The 13,414-nt window shown below is 41.1% G+C and overlaps 2 protein-coding genes across 2 annotated transcripts; one reads left to right on the forward strand and one right to left on the reverse strand.

The window, feature by feature from the left end:
* Positions 1-183: 183 nt before the first annotated feature.
* LOC113497016 (protein extra-macrochaetae-like) lies at positions 184-870 on the forward strand. The gene has a single exon (XM_026876450.1). The coding sequence runs from the start codon at positions 286-288 to the stop codon at positions 733-735; it is 450 nt and encodes a 149-aa protein (XP_026732251.1). The 5' UTR covers positions 184-285; the 3' UTR covers positions 736-870.
* A 2,366-nt stretch (positions 871-3,236) lies between these two features.
* Positions 3,237-3,834, reverse strand: LOC113498908 (protein extra-macrochaetae-like). Its single transcript, XM_026879507.1, is given in 3 exon segments — positions 3,237-3,242; positions 3,348-3,403; positions 3,406-3,834. Coding segments are annotated over 3 exon segments (390 nt in total). The 5' UTR covers positions 3,734-3,834.
* Between the last annotated feature and the right edge of the window lie 9,580 nt (positions 3,835-13,414).

Here is a 13,414-nt window from a genome sequence, read left to right on the forward strand (position 1 = left end):
AGTCAGGACAAAGTGCATGTCACGAGCGCAACGGCCTTACTCAGGGCCGCCCAGCGCGGCAGACGCGGCGCCCACCGCCCGCCATGGGAAAAATCAGGCTTCGCCGCCCCCGCCCCCGCCCCGCGCGCCCATTGGACCGCCCGGCGCCGCCCCGCGCCCCACCAGCGCGCATAAATACTACGGCGCTACGCGCATCTCCTCATTCCTCGCTCGCTACTCGCGCCCAACGCACGTCCCGCGTTTGTGTTTGTTCCAACCCAGTGTTCGTGTTCAGTGATAGTCACAATGAAAGCGATAACAGCAGTGTGCGCGACCGGCGCCTCCGTCCCGGCAATCGCCAGCGGCCGAGTGCAGCGGCACCGCGACGGCGAGAATGCCGAGATCCAGATGTACCTCTCCAAGCTGCAGGATCTGGTGCCCTTCATGCCCAAGAACAGAAAGATCTCCAAGTTGGAGGTGATCCAGCACGTGATCGACTACATCTGCGACCTTCAGTCGGCGCTGGAGAACCACCCCGCCATGGAGCAGTTCGACGCAGAGGGCGCTTTGGCGGCTCCGCCGTGCGCCGCGGCGCCGCAGCCTCGCGCGCACCGGCGCCCGCTCGGGCCCCGCGCCGCGCCCAACACCTTCCTGCGCCAGACAACCCCTAGCCAGGAGCACAGAAATCAAATTGTAAGTGTCTATATTTTTACCAACTCTACTTTTTCTCCTCAACAAATTATTTACTTGCCCTAGCTAGTTATTAACAAATAAAGTACCGTAATAATCCATTACAGCCTTAGATCTTATAAATAGACCGCGCTATTAAAACTAACTGACTACTAACGCTTATGTGGATCATTAATTTCCGAGTAGAAAGTTTACTCACCAATAACAAATGCATCTAGTCAAACAACACGTGCAAAGACCATTAGTGGCTTTCAGTAGAGATAATGTAGCCGTTGCACTAGTTAGTAAGAGATACCTACTATTGCATAAAAAGTATATGAAATCGGCCGTGTCGGTGTTTTTGCGGCGCGCGCGCACCTGCGTGTTTCGCAAGCGCGGGAAGGTAAAAGCGGAGATGCAGAGTTTCACAACCCGACACACGCATCACCATGAAAATTATTTTATAGATCAACTTACTATCATAGAATTTTCAAAGATTGGAGTGTAGCCCCGTAACTGTACTGAACTTACTTAAATACGTCATCTCTTAACAATGTGAAATATTTTCGATGTTTATTGCTCGAGGCAATAATAATCCACTTTCAATTAAAATCGTCACGTAAACATAAACATCTACTGTACAATGACGAGCGCGTCAGACTCGTGATGAAATCATAGATTCGGTAAATAAGCAGTCTCAGTGTAAACCGCTGTTCACGCATGGCGTGACTGCTGTTTTGAATTTCAGCCTTGAAGCGCGGCCACCTGCGCCGGCGCCGCGTAAACGACCATGTATGACACACAATCTGAATATTCAACACATATTATCTTGCTCGTTTAACATTCCGTCTGACACCTGTGTGTGATTGCCATTTCGTCATTCCCATTTACCACGACGGAGAATTAAATCGTTGGTCGGTGACTCGGTAGCTCACTGGTACCGTCTGTAGGTACACAATTAGACGTCCGCGAAGCTCTAGAACAACTAAAAATGCTGCAGGTCGCAGAGAGATAGTTGTGTGCGTCCGCTCGCGGCAGGTGCATCTTGCAGGATTTATTCGAGCGCTGTGCGATTACGAGCCTCAGGGCGCAATGCGCGCTCGTTAATACTTGTCGCGCCACGTAAATTTTAATCACTGCCAGTTGTTGGAACCGAGGGAAATGTTCAAAACAAGCGTGATTTAAGAGACGCAACGTGCCGTGCTGTATTTACAGAGAGGCGACGCAAGTGCCACGTACAACTCACTTGCGATACAGTTTTAAATTGTTACCGCTCAACTGAGGTGGTATCAAAGCGTGATAAAAACTTCGAAAACCATTTGGCGTGTCTTTTTGACGATTACGTTCTTTGTCTATGACTTTTCCGTGGAACTATGTAATCGTCAAAAAGACACGCCAAAATGGTTTTCGAAGTTTTTATCACGCTTTGATACCACCTCAGTTGAGCGGTAACAATTTAAAACTGTATCGCAAGTGAGTTGTACGTGGCACTTGCGTCGCCTCTCTGTAAATACAGCACGGCACGTTGCGTCTCTTAAATCACGCTTGTTTTGAACATTTCCCTCGGTTCCAACAACTGGCAGTGATTAAAATTTACGTGGCGCGACCAAGTATTAACGAGCGCGCATTGCGCCTGAGGCTCGTAATCGCAACAGCGCTCGAATAAATCCTGCAAGATGCACCTGCGCGAGCGGACGCACACAACTATCTCTCTGCGACCTGCAGCATTTTTAGTTGTTCTAGAGCTTCGCGGACGTCTAATTGTGTACCTACAGACGGTACCAGTGAGCTACCGAGTCACCGACCAACGATTTAATTCTCCGTCGTGGTAAATGGGAATGACGAAATGGCAATCACACACAGGTGTCAGACGGAATGTTAAACGAGCAAGATAAATATGTGTTGAATATTCAGATTGGTGTGTCAGTACATGGTCGTTTACGCGGCGCCGGCGCAGGTGGCCGCGCTTCAAGGCTGAAATTCAAAACAGCAGTCACGCATGCGTGAACAGCGGTTTACACTGAGACTGCTTATTTACCGAATCTATGATTTCATCACGAGTCTGACGCGCTCGTCATTGTACAGTAGATGTTTATGTTTACGTGACGATTTTAATTGAAAGTGGATTATTATTGCCTCGAGCAATAAACATCGAAAATATTTCACATTGTTAAGAGATGACGTATTTAAGTAAGTTCAGTACAGTTACGGGGCTACACTCCAATCTTTGAAAATTCTATGATAGTAAGTTGATCTATAAAATAATTTTCATGGTGATGCGTGTGTCGGGTTGTGAAACTCTGCATCTCCGCTTTTACCTTCCCGCGCTTGCGAAACACGCAGGTGCGCGCGCGCCGCAAAAACACCGACACGGCCGATTTCATATACTTTTTATGCAATAGTAGGTATCTCTTACTAACTAGTGCAACGGCTACATTATCTCTACTGAAAGCCACTAATGGTCTTTGCACGTGTTGTTTGACTTAGATGCATTTGTTATTGGTGAGTAAACTTTCTACTCGGAAATTAATGATCCACATAAGCGTTAGTAGTCAGTTAGTTTTAATAGCGCGGTCTATTTATAAGATCTAAGGCTGTAATGGATTATTACGGTACTTTATTTGTTAATAACTAGCTAGGGCAAGTAAATAATTTGTTGAGGAGAAAAAGTAGAGTTGGTAAAAATATAGACAACTTACAATTTGATTTCTGTGCTCCTGGCTAGGGGTTGTCTGGCGCAGGAAGGTGTTGGGCGCGGCGCGGGGCCGAGCGGGCGCCGGTGCGCGCGAGGCTGCGGCGCCGCGGCGCACGGCGGAGCCGCCAAAGCGCCCTCTGCGTCGAACTGCTCCATGGCGGGGTGGTTCTCCAGCGCCGACTGAAGGTCGCAGATGTAGTCGATCACGTGCTGGATCACCTCCAACTTGGAGATCTTTCTGTTCTTGGGCATGAAGGGCACCAGATCCTGCAGCTTGGAGAGGTACATCTGGATCTCGGCATTCTCGCCGTCGCGGTGCCGCTGCACTCGGCCGCTGGCGATTGCCGGGACGGAGGCGCCGGTCGCGCACACTGCTGTTATCGCTTTCATTGTGACTATCACTGAACACGAACACTGGGTTGGAACAAACACAAACGCGGGACGTGCGTTGGGCGCGAGTAGCGAGCGAGGAATGAGGAGATGCGCGTAGCGCCGTAGTATTTATGCGCGCTGGTGGGGCGCGGGGCGGCGCCGGGCGGTCCAATGGGCGCGCGGGCGGGGGGGCGGCGAAGCCTGATTTTTCCCATGGCGGGCGGTGGGGCGCCGCGTCTGCCGCGCTGGGCGGCCCTGAGTAAGGCCGTTGCGCTCGTGACATGCACTTTGTCCTGACTTTAATCTTGTTTATTTCTGGGTTTTAATTGTAATGTTGATAGTTTACATTAGTGAAGGCCCTAAAATAAAGTCAATAAAACATGTACCAATGAAGCATTAAACATGCGATTTTTATTAAGTAGCTACCCAAGTTCATTTATATATACCTAATGGACTGTTATATAAGTATTTGCAATGGTAATTCAATCTCATTTTTTAGGACGAGGGGGTGTTTACGACTGAGACGTGAATCGAAGGCGAGAGGGGGGTATAGGCTGCAGGGGTGACGAACAATGGGAGAACGTGAAGGCATCCACTTGTCGCGCTCCCACGGCGACAGGTCCCGGAGGCTGCGTCTGCGGGGAAAAAAACAACAGAAAAACACCTTTTGAGGCTCTACAATTTGAATTGTAAAACATAACTCTTAATATGATATAAATGTCCTTCAAAAATTTAAGTCAGGCGTGAACGGGATATTATACTGAGACAATTGATAAAAGTGTAGGCATAAAAGACGTTATTTTTTAATAGGTCGTTGGCGACAAAGATTTACATTTACACAAGTGATATTTAGTTTGTTACTTGAAGAAATTTGAACGTACCAAACAAATCAGATCCTGTTTGACAAGATTCCTTACAGCCACGTGTATTATTAATCACACAACCTTTATAATTAACGACTAGCAACGTTAAATGGATTGTGCTATCAATAGCTTAAAACAAATGATACATCTTTGATGTTGATCGTCCATTGTTTGAGTCCGATCGCTAGTGATGTTTTATGTGTCAGGTTTTAACTGTCAAATTACAGCATTGATAGATGATTTTATAAACATAAGGTGCATCATAAGTGCATTCGTGATATTAACTAATATCACTATTGATTGCCAAGAATTTAAAAAAATACGATCTATTATTGAAATGAAACTACAGAAATGTTACTTCTGTTAAACGCCATGGACTAAGTAGGTAAGACCTACAAAAATAATGGTAGGAACGAAATCAAAACATTTGAATTCTAACAACGGTAAATGATAGTCATAGAAAAGACATAGACGCAAAAACTATTAATCTTATTGATTAGATAAACTTATCATTTCCGTTCTGTTCAATAGCATGTAATTCAAGTCTTTATAAAATAAAAACTTAGAGTTTGGCTTTTGAAACGTTTTCTGAAAACTGCAATATGCTCTACTTTTTAATGTAGGTACAGGTGTAGTTATTCAATGTACGATACAATAGATAAGAAAATTCTAGTCCGTATTTTTTACCTATTAGCTAAGAACATATAATGTAAGTTTTTTATTACTTTATCACTAGCGACAAGTGACGAACAAGATTTATGTTATACTACGAATTAATTAACCTACGGCGCTATAAATGGCTAAGGTATTTATATAACTGCTTTATCGCGGCGACCACACGGAGGTCCGAATCGCAATAACACTGGGTATAAAAAACTTAGCGGCAAAAAGTCACGAGTCACCTTGGAGGCGGGAGTAAGGAACTCAGGTAGTGAATTGCTTCATTTTGAGTTATTTGGTCGGCCATTTAAACGTTATAATGTAATTCGATAAATTGGAGCGTTTGTGGCGGTGCAGCGTGAATGAACGGACGTGACGGTAGTTGATGATTGGATGTTGCCGCGTTTTATAACAATTGTGTGTGTTTGTAAAACTGTCATCAAGTAAAACTTGTAAACGTGGGTTTGTGGGTGTTATTAGCTTAAAGTAGAGCTGATGTCATTGTTGTATTGCAACACTTTCAGGACGATAATGTTTATTACCACAAAAGAGGCATTGTCATTTTACGTCTAGATCTACATTACGTCATAAACAAATTTTTACTATCGGTAATACCAAATTTATGAAAACTCTTTGTGATATCAAATCTTTCGAATCTTTTTTTTCATGCGTTAATGAATTTGTTTACAACACACAATTTTAATCAGGAAATTGAGTTCACAAACATCCTATATAAATCAGATATAATCAGGTAGAGTACTTGTGTACTGACAAGTACAAATGCACTGTGCGCTGATTAGCTCAAGACTTGTAGACACGTAGATTATAATGCTTCAGAAAAACAAGTTATTTTAGGATAATCAATAGCGCGTAAACGTGTCGTCACGGCTACCTGTGAAATTAAGCGTCTCGTCGAAGAATTTATTTGTGCCGGTAAGAGCATTGTGTCCTCACGTACAAGAACTATTGTCCGACAACCAATTTGCATTAGGCACCTTGCTGTGCAATTGACAGAATATTGTTTTAAGAACGACAGGTATATTCGAAAAAAAAGTGTCTGAGTTTTGTGTTTTGGGTTCTCTACATTTTTCAATTGGATTTTTAAATGTTGATGACTCAAATTTTTCACTTATTTGATTTATTAAAAAATATATTATATTATTCGTCATGAACTCTGTTTTTAAGTTCAACCATATGCTATTAGTTATACGTGTTTTTCACAATCCTACTTGTTGAAGAAGTAGGTGTTTAAACTATAGATTATATCTGTTTAGTTCTTTTTCTATAAAAGAAGTAACTTAATAACTCCCTTCAATTTTAAATAACTTATATTCAGCCAAAGCAAATTATTACGGAATCCAAAATTCAAGATGACCAAAAAAAAATGGTACACCGACATAAACACCTCGAGTCCGAAACGATGACAATGCGTAAAGAGTTTTTATGTCTGCGTAAATATTAAGTGTATGAGACAAAAAATATTCGTCAACTCGCTTTGTTCCTGCAGGTGTTGTATTGTCATGTACGTCCTTTAAATATTGAGGTGTGAAATTTGTAATAACGGAAATGCATGGTCTTGTAATTGCACGTCAGTTTGTGTTTTTGGAACGAAAATCGCATCAACAATGGATAACAAAGACTGTTTGTGCGTTTTAGGTTTACCTAGAGATTGAAAAAGCAAACACGGAACACTGCACGGAAACCAGTGACCCCCCGGGATTTGGTTCCATAACTAACATTGTACATCTTATTACAATGTGAACGGTAGAGGTGTTTCCGAAGAAACAGAAATTGTCTTTGACAAAATGTCTTCAAAGAAGTTTTGTTAGTTCAGCGTTTAAAAAATTGCCATCATAAAGGTGCTAACAATTTGGTTGGTCAATCATGGATTGCATTGTTTTCTTAACCAACTCAGAAGCCGGCTGCCCAATTCATGCGTTTGGGCTCAAATTCCCAGGAAAATTGACATTCTATCCAGTGCAGTAGAAACCAATTTCGATATTTCATAATAAACGTCAATCAATTCTGCAATTTTATTTATTGTAATATCATTTGAGCATTTCGTATGAAGTGTATCTAGTTCCATGGTGTAGTATGAAGGTCTTAAGCCCGGGTCGGGGTGGAGCGTTTACCCTCGCGCGTGCCGTGGGAGTGCGGACGCGTGCCGCTCCCATCGCGCGACCCACCCTGATTGATCAGGGTTATTTGTTGCATTATTACTGATATTAGTGTAGTCATTGTATATGCGGTTAAGTGCCCTTTGAAACAATCGTTTTGGACTATCATTAAGCCTTTTGGTGGGTTGCGATTTGCGGTTAGCGCGATTTGGTTGAAAAAATAGGACTAGGTTAAAACTGTACTCTAAAGTTTCTTGTTTGTTTTATAAGATTACCGACACTTTCACAATTGGGGCTTGAACCGATATCACGTAATGAAAGCCACACGAGCTCTATGTCTTAGCCAGAGGCCATAATAAGCCCCAAACAACATTGGCAAGCCGATATTGTTCCTCTGTGTGTGCTTATTGACAGAACAAACAGTTCGATTCGTGTAATAAACTCGCTCCCACGGGAGGGCGCGAGAAATCCCTTAATTCGGTCAGTGCAGGTGCGGGCTCATTACGCAGTTTTTGGCCACGTGGCGACGCGTGCACAGAGTATACATCGACCTTTGTTTTGGATAGAATTCGTGACGCATTAAGTATATTGCTTCGATCGAAGTAGATAAAGTTTGATGTAGTATATTATGTAGCAAAGCGTTAGCTTAGTTACTTTCTTGACAATGTTTATATATTTGCAACTTTTTAAAGTTAAAATGTTTAGGCATTTGTTGCAATGGTTTTCTTCCGAGTGTTTTTTCTGACTTACTTTTGTCCCCCTGCAAAATGTACAGAAACGCTTGATGTATGTGATGGTAGACGAGAATTTGGAGGTATTTTGCCCAAATATAAGGAATAAGGCGACAAATTTCTATTTTATTTATCCCGTTTCTCACGCTGCCACAAAAATACGATGGAGGTTGGAAAATTCTTGGTTCCGATGAGAAGCGGTGATTTCTCGTGTGAACAGTGCGGCGTGGGAAGCGCTGCCCGGGTCACAGGTCGGGATAATTACGAGCGAGCCGAGCCGGCGCACGCGCAAGCTACGGGGTGCAAGGACTCACCACCGATTGATATTGCATTGATACCAGATAATTATTCAGCTTTGTTTTTGAACGCAAGTTCATTAAAAATAGGCCTTTTTTATGTTTTCGTAGAGAGGTTTTTAGAATTTGAGTTTTTGAATGGATGCCACTTTAAAAGGTGGTGATTTGACGTGTTTTCTTGTCAAATGAAGGTAATGTTAAGGTAAACACTACTTTGTAATGTGTATTTTAAACATACGTAGTCTTGTAACCTGTAATAAAATAAATTATCATATATTATAATGTCAGACACTCAGTATGCATTATACTATTAAACGAGGATTACATAGGTATGCAGCAGTCGTGAGAGTCAGTGTTCCCAAAGTAAATCGCGGCATAATTTAGTTTGATGCGCCTGCGCAGAGCCCGTGTGCCGTGAGATTCGAGGTGTTCCTGTGTGAACCGACCCGTGAGACCTTACAGACGCACTGAGGTCACGAAGACGCAACATTATGAACACGAGTAAAATATATCAAGTTAATATTAGTAATGAGCCAAGAACTACGAGCTGTCCGACTTTAATGCCCATTAACACGCATCTAATCCTTGTAGCATGTTGTTCAGGTAGAAAGTACACGAACTCAAGGCTTTTAATTGTAGTGTCGCAAGACGGTGGGAATTATGAAAGTATGTAGAGTCAATTTATTTGTTCAGATACTCATAATATTGTAATCTTAGTTTGCAACCCTAAATAGCAGTTATAACCGTCTTTCACAAACTGCTCTTTTAGTTTTTGTAAATAGTTATATCAGTTTAATATCTCTCTTTTTACAACCCTGTTTAGAGATTAATAACATTACTGCCATATAGGCGAGGGGGTTTTAATTCGCAATAAGCGTAAAAGGCATTTAATAATGCAGACGTCCGTCCACGTGCGTGCATAGTGAACAAATACCTAGCAATCGAAGTAATGAAGGCGCGGGGGGTGGGGGCGGCGCCGTCGGGGGGGGTGACACGCGGCAGTCACGTGACTCGTTTTACATTACCGCCCGCCGCTCGGGGTGATTTACGTACAGTTTTTTGTAACATTTTCACTGATTAAAAGACAACATAAAATAGTGAAAGTTATTAAATTATAGTCTCGTTCATCAATGTTCTTGCTAACTGCGACTTTTATGTCGATATTGCTAAAGGTAAATAACGATATCAGACTTTCCTTACTGGTTGTATATATCAACGATTTTACAGGCGTTGCGAAACCTAAACGTGACGTTTAAAAGTATTGATTGGTAGTTTACGCAATATCATGAACTCGTAATTTTTATGGAATGTAAAACTTGACTTTTGTCTTTACGTTTGATATGCATTGATTATGAAACAATAGTGTATGTAACGTTCATTTGTATGATGTGTAAATATGATGTGAATATTTACGTGCCTACCCTAGGAAACTCAATTGTTCAATACTGTGAAATAATAACTGCACGAGGACGTGAACCATTAAACAAAGACCTCTTATTGCAATGTCAAAATGAAACTCCCACAGATTTATAACAAAAACTGTGTCCATTTTCCCACAATCGTTGTTCTCGTGAATGTTGGGGATCAAACGGATTGGATCACCCTGAGCGCGTGGATGACGTCACCCTGACTGTATAAACCAATTTAACTAAATCTCTTCATACGTACAAAGGGTCTTTACGAAACAGGACCAGCGAGAGGTCTCGTTTGAATGGTGAGGCTGCAGTATTCGTATGGGGTGTTTTGACATGGCGTGGGAGCCGCCTCTATTGTGAAGGTACTTAACTCTGATAAAGGAACTATAGTACCATTAGCCGGATTCGTTTTGCTCATTCGTTGTCGCTGATGAATGGACATTGGATTATGATACGTAAAGAGATTTCGATAGAGGCACGAATCTGGAACGAATGCGAAACGACTGGGAAAGATTAATGTTAGCGAATTTGATAAATAAGTTTGTTATTTATTTATTTAATTATCAAACTAATCTACCATTACAGGTTACTTAACCTAATGCGGTAGCTAGGGCTAAACAAAGGTCTAAGTATTTATGGGAACTAGGGTTTCAAAGATTGAATTATTATGCACATAGTTGCAGGTCTAAATTCCAGCAACTGTTTGAATATGTAATTTTCTGATAATTCTGATATGCAAAAGCAATAAGTTAGCCTGATACACATGTCCATCATTGCTCCTCCTGGAATTGCTTGTTGCTTCATCCACTTTTCTTCTAGATATGAAATCCTTACTATTTACGATTCCCATGTTTAAAATTTCTGTCATTTCGCGATTTCCTGGAGTTCTCTGAATAAATTGGTTTGAAATACTTTCAAAATCTTTGATTGATTTGTATCTTCTATAACTTTAAGTCCATTGAATTAGATGCATTTTGTACTTTTATTTTTATTATTTATTTCATATTATTTTGGTTATCAGTTTGGTTTTGGTTATTGACATTGACACTATCGCAGAATTATCTAATTTGCTGAAGAAGCGATTGCTATATCACTGTCGTATATGAAATAATTTATTTGTTCAAGTGTCATTTCGGATAGCGAAAACCATGTTGTTGTTCTTGTTTATCGATTGCTGTGGTAATAAATGGAATAACACACCCGTATGAGAGTTGAGTCGACTGATCGAATGTTTACAACGAACGTTTTTTATTGCAATCGATAAGATTTTAAATAGATTGCGTTGTAGAGGTTCTAACAAAACAATCGAAGATCGCTATCAGTACACATATTGTTGCGGTAACAATTAAAAATTCGCAGTACAAGTCCTGTTCGCAAACTATTAATAACTATTCACGAACCCAATGAGCCGTGGAAAGTATTATTGAATGTCGAGCACCTTTGAACGCGATAATAAAATAGGGCAGTACCGGGGTGAAAGCCAGGTGTATCGGGGTTCGATATCTTGATTTACTTATGAGGGCCTTATGAATGTCGGTTTTTTTTCGGCAAAAGAAACGCCCTTAAACCTTTGGCGTCAATTATTCGTGACCCTAATTGCAGATGATGTGATATGACCGTATTGTGATGTAGTTGACGGCGCTATTGCATTATTTGTGTAGTTCTTTCAACAGTGGCTGCTGCATAAAGCAATTGTTCAGGGTTTTAACTTTGTTTTCAATTGTTGGGTTTCTTAGATGCGACCCTTGTTGAGGTAACGGTGTTTCTTCATATTGGTATATTGAACAGATGTGTTTAATAGTCTTAAGATCCCGATTAAGACTGATATAAAACTACTTTGGGTTTGCCTGTTTTTACAATATTATCTGAAGGAAAGTGGCATGCATTTACCAGAATTCGCAGCACCACTTCAAATGAATTTATCACGGATAATTACGATAAACGATTTGTTTGCCTCGCTCTTACTAAACAGTCTCTGTGGGATGACGCCTACGACTATTAGTAGAGTATTGTCATTCTAGCTATTCTAGCCTTTAGCTGTACTCATTAATATAGATAGGTATTTCTTTACCCATTGTGGCTTTACCAGCCGTTTTGGGTCAGATAGTCACGCGTCGTGAATCATGGCAACACGTTACCATATGATGTATGATGCTACGAGATTCGATGGTGCATCAGTTATTATCTGTTAATAAAATTACGTGTCAGAAAGTTCTGAACGTCTGGCGACTAGACGCCCTCTAAAATAAGGCTCTATTAGATCCATTTCCTTATTCTGTAGGAATGACATCATAGGTACGAAAATCATTTAGTTAACCTACAAATTGGCCAGCAGTTGTGAGCTAAAAATAGTGTTCAACTCAATTGTCTTCGTTATTGCGTGAATCATCAATTTATCAAGTTTTGGGTATGATTAACCATAATTATAATGGAATGACATAACTGCTCAATTGTTATAAGAATCGCAGTATTATCTAATTTGTTGAAGTAACGCGATTGCTATATCACTGTGGTAAATGAAATACTAATTTATTTGTGCAAGTGTCATTTTGGATAGCGAAAACCACGTTCGGGACCATGTTCTTTTGTTTTCGTTAATGACAAACTTATATTGGAGAGCATAATACGTAATAGTATTAGATGTCATGAAATCGATTATTATTTAGCACGATGAATGATGCATTGGATACAAATACTGACAAAAAACTTAATCGTTTCAGTCTCTCGAATTCGTGTTCTAAGGGTTGCAAGTTCTTCGTTATTTGACTCTTTATTCTCTCCTTTTTCTCAGAAATATTAATTTTTAAATGTTTAATTCTCAAGTTGAAATTTTCAATATGAAAATAAATGTAAATTTTATTTTTGACTCAATAGAAAACCGCCAAATTTAGTCTGCTGCGTTCTGCTTGTTCTAGGCAAGGTGTTAGCGTAACTCCCCTATAAAATCACGAGCCAGTTGGTCCGTATGTGAATCGCGGTACGGCGCTTTTCACACCGCGGGCCGCGCGGCAAATCGCAGCTGCGACGGACAGTCGCAAGTACAGCTGCCGTCTGTATGCAAACGCCCTAATAAACTAACACTTTTTATTACTTATTCCGCACACTATGGGCGGGTTATGATGACGTAGATTAAGGTAATCCCGATAGATAAGACTCTTGAAGCTCACAGAATGAAAGTGAATGTCAATGTCGGGTCTTTACGATGTTCTCACGGCATTGTGCTCGTAAGATACAAATATAAGGAATGGGAATAGGAAGAAGTCTAGACCGCCCCTTTCCTTTCTTTTTCAACCGTAGACATCTAAAGCAAACTTTTGTTGCGGGTATGTAATAAAATCTTCAGATATGTATGTTTTTATGTTCAGATAATATATATTTCCAAATTCTTTCAGTGAAGGTGTTGCTCATAAGGAAAGCAAGTCAAAACAATTTGAAACTGGCTAAATAAAACCAAATGTAAAAGCCAGTACTGAAACTGCTTATGTCATGTCGTATAATAAGATGTTAAAGGATGGTAGCTATCTGGCGAACGGTTCCAGCTGGTGGGCATGTGCGCATGTCTTGGAGGTCCACATGGCCGGCACAGAGCACCGTTGTTACTCGCTGAGCTATATCTG

The sequence above is a fragment of the Trichoplusia ni genome, chromosome 1, assembly GCF_003590095.1.
Source record: "Trichoplusia ni isolate ovarian cell line Hi5 chromosome 1, tn1, whole genome shotgun sequence".
In the NCBI taxonomy this organism is placed as follows: Eukaryota; Metazoa; Arthropoda; class Insecta; order Lepidoptera; family Noctuidae; genus Trichoplusia; species Trichoplusia ni.